We start from the raw sequence: 7,350 nt of genomic DNA on the forward strand, positions 1-7,350 counted from the left end.
AGTACTGGGATGGGTGACCTCTCAGAAAGGCCCAATGCTTCACTTCTATGAGTTTTACCTAGATGCAATGACTGCTAAGTGGACCATTCACTCTCATGAGAGATGGGTTCTTGTGAACCACTACTCATGAAACATGGGTCAATGAGTATGACTAAAAAACTACAAAGTTGAATCCTGATAGCAATATCATAATGTCATTGTGTCCCCTCAAAATCGTTTTTTTCTATTAGTTGCCTCCACTATTATAATTACTTGTCAATCTTTTCTTTTTCTCTACAATGTACTTTTTGATAAAGAGAACATCTCTTTGTCTCCTTAGTTGATTTTATTGAGTTCCAATTAATACTAATGCAGTTTCAAATACCTTTTTTTGACTTTTTTATTTAACTCTTATAGAAAAAAGAAGCTTCATAAATTTTTACAATCAAAGTAGTGTACATAGAATCTAGAACAATAATAGAATAAAAATGAAAGCTAATGTACAATATGCAATATTTTGTCTAGGAAAATATTTTTATGTAAAAAAAATGATACGTAGTAACCTTCTTCACCGATGCATAAAATTCACCTATTCACAATATGATTATATGACAAATTTGTGATAGTTTTGTGTACAAAGATTTGGACCCTTTCAAAAACCCATCTTTAATTGATTCATAGCTTTAATCAAAAGTATCCACAAATAATCAAATATAAAATTCTTTTACTCAAATGTAATGTATGTGTGAATATTAATAGACACGTCAAAAAGAGCTTTACATTTTAAATGAATGCTTTAAAATCACATGAATATACAAAAATATATTAAAATAGACAAAAATAACAAAACAAAGAAATACTTCTTTACGTCAGCTCTCTCCTTAACTACATCTTTGAATCTCAAAGCTTCAGCTAACTGTTCGGAAATATTTTCCTTCTCTCTCCAAGGTTGATACTTTTGGTGGAGGGCAATATCTCTTTTCCTTTCAAATTCTTCTTTCAATCTCAAACTTTCAGCTAATTGTTCAGTAATATGTTTCCTTTCTCGCAAAGCTTCATCTCTTTGCCTCTTAAATTCATCTCTTTCCTTCAATGTTTTATCTACAACTGTCTGCAACTTATTATACGAAAACTCCAAATTTGCTTTTGCAGCTTCAGCATCAATTTTAGCTTTCCTTTCAAATTCAAGCATCCGAATACTCTCATCTCTTTGCATAGCTGCATCCTCTTCCAAGCTTAAAGCTTCATCTAATTCTTCATCTAATTGTTTGATTATTTTTTTCTTTTTCCTTAAAGCTTTATCTTTTGTCCTCCTAAATTTATCTCTTTCCTTAAAAGCTTCATCTGCAACTGTCCTCAACTCATTACATGAAGACTCCAATTTTGCTTTTGCAGCTTCAGCTGTCTTTCTATTTCGCCTTTCAGATTCAAGCTCCAAAATAGCTGCTTTAAGGATCTGTAGATGACCTTGCAAAGAAATTTTGGGTTGAGCAGAATGTATTTGGTCATTACAGCTGGAACTGCCAAAAGATATATTCATGTATAAGTGAAAAATACATTAGTGCAAGCTTAAAAACCAAAAGAAGAAAGTACTGAGCTTGACCAGGCAATAAATTTACCTTAAAATGAACATGTAAGTCCTACACTCTCCCAAGAAGAAAGTCTCACCAATTCTAGATCCAGCTCCTCTTCTATTAGTGTAGCCAGGGTAATCTGCTTTGTCAAACTTCACTGATTCTTTTAAAAGCAACCCACATTTTTCTGCTTCTTCCACCAGTTTCCACTTGTCATAAGGATCTTGTTCTTTGTGGGTAACATGGATTTCTCCCATTTTGTTAAGCATGGTCATTCCATTTTTGAAGAACACGTTTAACAAATGGCGATGCTTTCTGTCCAACAAACAGAGTTCAGGTCAATTATAAAACATTTATAAGTGGTTACATATTGGAAAACGGTTATCCAGTTTTTAAAATGTATCAATCATAAGTTATGGTATCTGAGGATAATTTATACATTGGTGCATTTTAAGAACTGGATAATCGTTTCCTAAATCTTACAGAATACATTAATTGGAATCTCTTTTAAAAAACTTACTTGATAACTCTGTTATCTTTTTCGTTCCCAAAGAAACCAGCATGAGGGAAATTGAAGATAATTCTATCAAACCTTCTTTTCTTGATAATTTGAAGCTTATTCATTGTTGTTGCATCAACATCATGCAATATCATTGCTCCAAGCTTCTCCAAATTCTGAAGGTTATTTTGGCCTGACTCATATGAACTTATGATCTTCTCTGCATGTTTTGCAAACCTATAAGTACAGAAGCAAAATACTACAAAAATAAAATAAGAAAACAAAGCTAAACAAAGAAAACTTTGTGAGAAGATTTTAGACCTCTGCTGTCAAGGGAGGTGGCAACCATATTGTCTGCACAACCAAATGTATTAGCCAAAGTTAAAGAAAACGAAAAATCGCCTTCCCCCACTAATAAAATTTGCTGTAAGATTGAATAGTGCTTAATCCTTCTGTCCAAACCAAGTATTCTAACTGAGGCCCAAATATCTTGATCATTTAACCTTGAATCCATTTATAAATAAAGGGAGAGGCCGAAAAGACCCAAGCGACTAGATCCCGTCAAAACTGAAGACAATGTCAAGAAGAGAAAGCTGAAATCCTAATAAATTCTTCAAAAGAAAAGCGTTCTCAATTTTTTCAAAAATACCATCTTAATTTCAAGAATATTAAACTAAAAATCACCATTATAGTTCATATATTTAAAACAAATTGAAAAAAATTAGAAACTGTTGGATTAACATCTCATTCCCAACAACTTCAATAATATTATTAATATAAATTTATTATAACTCTAATAAAGTGAAAGTCCAATTAACTAAACTGGTGAACCTATCTTGCTTGAATTGTGAGAAGGTAAAGTTCGCGCACTATGTAAAGCCCACTATCGACATACTCTCGCTTTGGCTGCCATGCAGATCATTTTAACATTAGACTTGAAATTAATTAAGATTTTATTGCCCTCCTGTGACTGTAAAGAATAAGCAGCTCATCTGAGGTTGCTTGGTCTGTCCACAGAATCTCCTTTTAAACTTTGCTTGCCTTACCTGCTCTTTATTTGATGTGAATGGGTTTTCTTGTTTACGTCCATGGAGGACAATTAATGGATGGAAGGCCTGGCTGGTTTATTGTGTGGAAGGAATCAAATGTGGGGACCTAGCCTCCTTTCAAGAACACAGGAATGGTGGAATCAAATTTGGGTGGCCTCTTTTTTAATGGAAAATTTTATATTATTTATAAGATTGTGTTGTTGTTCCATAGTATAAATTCATGTTGATATTTCTTTTTCAAAATGTAAGAAAGGTGGAATCAAATAGACTTTACTCAAAAACTCATATATGTAAAGGACTTTGTATAATATTAAAATAATATTTTTAATAGAATAACTAAAGGAAAAGTTAATAATGGAAAATCTAAACATGGCATTTCTTATTCGAGGGAGTAAATGAGCTTTTACAATTTCTTGCTAAATTTTTCATTGTTTTTATCATTGTTGAACATTTACAAATTATAAATAAGCTTTTTTTAAAATTATTCGTGTTAGATGGTCTTATAGGCATATGATGTTTACTGTCTTTTGGGATGATTTTTTTGTTTTAAATTTTAATTCAATCTTCAATAGAATATAGATAATATTTATAATTTAGACTAAAAAATATCATATGCTTCACATCACTCCTTGGGCCCTCCACTTTGCCCTATTAATGCTTCCATCTTTGAATTTGGCTTTGCTTTCAAACTCATCATAATCTCGTAATCATATCTTGTTCTTGATGATTTGTGCTCTAAAAATCCTCATACTCAAATTGAGCCATATTATAAGAAACACTAGAGTATCCATTCAAATTAGGAGAATTGGGATATTTGAAAGGGGTAACCTATCTAAAAGATCATGGGGAGGCTACTTCAATAGCAACTTAGTAGGGGTGATAACAAAGTGATAAGCATCAACACCAAATCACCAAGTGGGTTTCCAATATGGCAATATACTTGCCTACTCTACAACAAGCCTTTAGTGCCAATGGAAGTGTGCCACTCAATTGAAAAATATCTTCTACGCCTAAAGGAAATATTTTCATAATCCAATAGTTGTTGTAAGATCCACCCTTAGGCCACCACGATTTTTTTTTTTAACATTGATAATCAACTTAATCAACCAAGCATATTTTATCTCGATTAGAAATATTGATTTTAATATTCTTCCAATCACCATAGTGACAACAACTCATTGACACAATATATTAATATACTTACGATTGAAGTATTAGCCTTCCATGATCAGGGTCATTCATTGACCCAAACATTAGCCTTGAAGATTCATGCCTAATGACCCAGCCTAATTATCCTCTTGTGGAAAGTTAGAGGCTCTCAATTCGCACCCAGGATACTACTCTCTCGTCATGATGAGATTTTGATCGCACTCTAATTCTAGCAATTACTTTAGCGAACCTATTAACTTAGCCTCATTGCAAGGAGAGATACACATTGCCATCAAGTGTCGGTTCCATATCCAAGAGTACCTGATAGTTGGCGTTCAATGTGGACATATACACACTCTAGGGTCATTTCACATCTCCTACACGATGATTTTCACAATCACATATACACAAGGAAATATTTCCTAGACATTACAAGTTCACATGATGGCTAGCTCCAACATACATAACATACCTAATGAGTAGCTCACACATACATCGCATAGAGATTAGTGATTTGCTAATACAAGCATTACATATGATGGTGATTGTCTCATACATAGACATCACAAGATATAAGTGATTGGCTCATTTACAAGCTTCACAGATAAGTGACTGTTTCATATTCATGCATCACAAGTTAATAGTGATTGACTCAAGTACAAACACCACATCTAATAGCAACTTGCTCCTATATGCATTGCAGAGACAACATGATTGGCTCATCCTCAATGGCTAACTATCTCCTATCCATAGTGCATCCTAGATAGAGAAGGAATGTCAGTGCACTGTGCACTACACCATGGGTCCCATTCTTCTCCCTGGTCATTTGCACCATTAGATTTAGGTAGAGGATCCGGTGAATCCCATACTACACCGTGGGTCCATCCTCAACCCAACAAGGTCAAAAATACCATCAAACAATAGGGAAGAGGATTCAGTGCATCCCATACTACACCGCGGGTTCGTCTTCAATCCCAAGGATTTCCACAAGTAGTGAACCAACCTAGCTCGCTAGATTCCGACTTCAATCGCCTATAGGCCACTAACGATGTCTATCCAACCAGGAAGAAGTAGCTTCCAACATGTACCTCATAGAGACCTTAGAGATATTGTCAATTATCTTCTTTACAATCTCGGCTTACACTTGGCATCGATCACCCCCATGCTAGGTGACTACCAGTGAACCCACTTGATACAACAGTTAGCTCCAGTTACCGCTACCTGCATGGTGAGGTAACTACACGTCCAACCGTTACCGTATCAAATCTTCGATACCCCCTAGCAACCCTTCACCTCCATGAACCTGGTGAGTGTTGATTGATCCAACAATACAACAGTAGCTCTAGGCCTCCGCCATTGGCACGGCATAGTCCAATGACTCGACCTGCTAACTGTTACCATATCATGTCTAGGGTAGTCCAGACAACATCACCTCCGTGAACCAGGTGGTTGCCGACTAATCCCTTGCAGTAGCCCAGACATCGATCATTGGCATGATCCAATGATTGCCTGTCTCTACATAAATATCCCAGCGGTTCACCCTTGTGTGGGTCTTACACATCAAGATTCACAATACTAGACAAATAGATAAGTACATCACAATCAAGTAGTTGAGGAGCCTATAACTCTAGGTTTAACTTCACAAACACATGATACAATTGTAAAGAACAAACACAAGATGGCCTCCTCTCATCATGTACCCTTGAGCCATTACCGAATGTATGGAAGTCAACCCATGGTCACTTCCTTGAACTTGCTATCTGATGGCACATTACATAATATTATGCTTATTTAATTTTCTTAAATCTTTCATAATCTTTTAATGCCTAATCAGCCTAATTTGTAGTCTGCTAGGGCGGTAAGGTCAAAACGTTAGGAACAACTCCGAACCTTAGCGTTATTTCCCCCTAGACCCTACCCCTATGGACTTGAAGTCACATGGGCATCCTTCACCCAAGGACTGCCTACGTTCTCGCTTCCAAACGGATCAAAGTCAAATGTAGTACTCCTAAAAAGGTTTCTCTCAAGGGATGCCTAAGCACACATCACCACAACCAAGATTTTGTTAATTAATAACATGTAATAACAGTTGGAGAATCATAACAGGTTCACACTTTACGAACCCATACTACAACATTTACCTTTTTGGATATTGAGGATTCGACTCAAACTCCCTTTGTTATTATTCATAAACCAATTTTAGTTTCCAAAGGTTGGTTTTATCAACCTAGAATCCAAACTCATTATTCCACCTAAATTACTAGGTTAAGACACTAGGCATTAGTGGTTGAAGCTACATTATGGTAATCATAATTATCATGTCCAAAAGTTATATTCTAAGGTAGGGCCATGCTAGTTTTATTTGGGCTATCTTACAAGAATAATCATTACCCTTAAAAACAACCTTATAAGGTTGAGATTCCTTAGTATCTATTTAAACATACCTAGATAAGATGTTGCTAGGCATTCTTGATTGCAACTAAGGATATGGAATTAATAAATTACATGTCTTTATATAGTCTAGTCAATGACCATTTCAATGAAACAAATTAGTGGAAAAGCCTTGACAAGGCTCTCGATAAGGTTCCACTACAATAATGCTACCAAGTATTACACTAATACAAGACATCATCCTATTATCAAGGCCACATGATAAACCTTTGACCTTTAAATATTCAGCACTTTAGCTACAAAGCTGCCTAAGCATGATTAATACCTAATCCATCCTTATGATGAAGGAAATAAAATATTTGCCAAATTGTCATCATATCAAGATCACACTCAATGACTTTAATAGTAATGATATTCTAGTCCCTATTTCATTTAATCTACTATGCAACTTCATACTCTTGTGTTAACATACTTCTAGACCATACAATATTCACACTCATCATTTATAAATTGATTATGTTAACACAATTCTGTAACACTACATGATTGCAAACGATTTCTCTCTCAACTCAATCTCCATAAGATTAAAGAATGGTTCCCTCAATCTAGCCATGCAATAATCAATACAAGTCTCTTAATTCATCCAATCTTTCAAGTGATACTTAAAGGGGCTATAAACAATATGTAATTCTAAAAAGTCAAATCCATG

At 34.9% G+C, this 7,350-nt stretch overlaps 1 protein-coding gene across 2 annotated transcripts; it reads right to left on the reverse strand.

Annotated features, from left to right (window-relative positions):
* Positions 1–640: 640 nt before the first annotated feature.
* LOC131050909 (uncharacterized) lies at positions 641–3,618 on the reverse strand. 2 transcript variants are annotated; one of them, XM_057985223.2, is made up of 5 exons: positions 2,876–3,618; positions 2,374–2,619; positions 2,074–2,272; positions 1,599–1,868; positions 641–1,499 (listed from the first exon to the last, which is right to left on the reverse strand). In XM_057985223.2, the coding sequence occupies exons 2-5, from the start codon at positions 2,564–2,566 to the stop codon at positions 782–784; spliced, it is 1,380 nt and encodes a 459-aa protein (XP_057841206.2). In that variant the 5' UTR covers positions 2,567–2,619; positions 2,876–3,618; the 3' UTR covers positions 641–781. The 2 variants fall into 2 exon arrangements, with proteins under 2 accessions (XP_057841206.2, XP_059069495.1); XM_059213512.1 differs by having other exon boundaries at positions 2,374–3,618.
* Between the last annotated feature and the right edge of the window lie 3,732 nt (positions 3,619–7,350).

This window comes from Cryptomeria japonica, chromosome 10, assembly GCF_030272615.1.
Source record: "Cryptomeria japonica chromosome 10, Sugi_1.0, whole genome shotgun sequence".
Taxonomy (NCBI): Eukaryota; Viridiplantae; Streptophyta; class Pinopsida; order Cupressales; family Cupressaceae; genus Cryptomeria; species Cryptomeria japonica.

Bases quoted from the DNA above. Each gene is read 5' to 3' on its own strand.
- LOC131050909 (XM_057985223.2), bottom strand. From the start codon at position 2,566: ATGGATTCAAGGTTAAATGATCAAGATATTTGGGCCTCAGTTAGAATA. The intron at 1,869-2,073 runs GTAAGTTTTTTA...TTTGTTGGACAG, and splicing joins AAAGATAACAGAGTTATCAA to AAAGCATCGCCATTTGTTAA. The intron at 1,500-1,598 runs GTAAATTTATTG...ATCTTTTGGCAG, and splicing joins ACTTACATGTTCATTTTAAG to TTCCAGCTGTAATGACCAAA.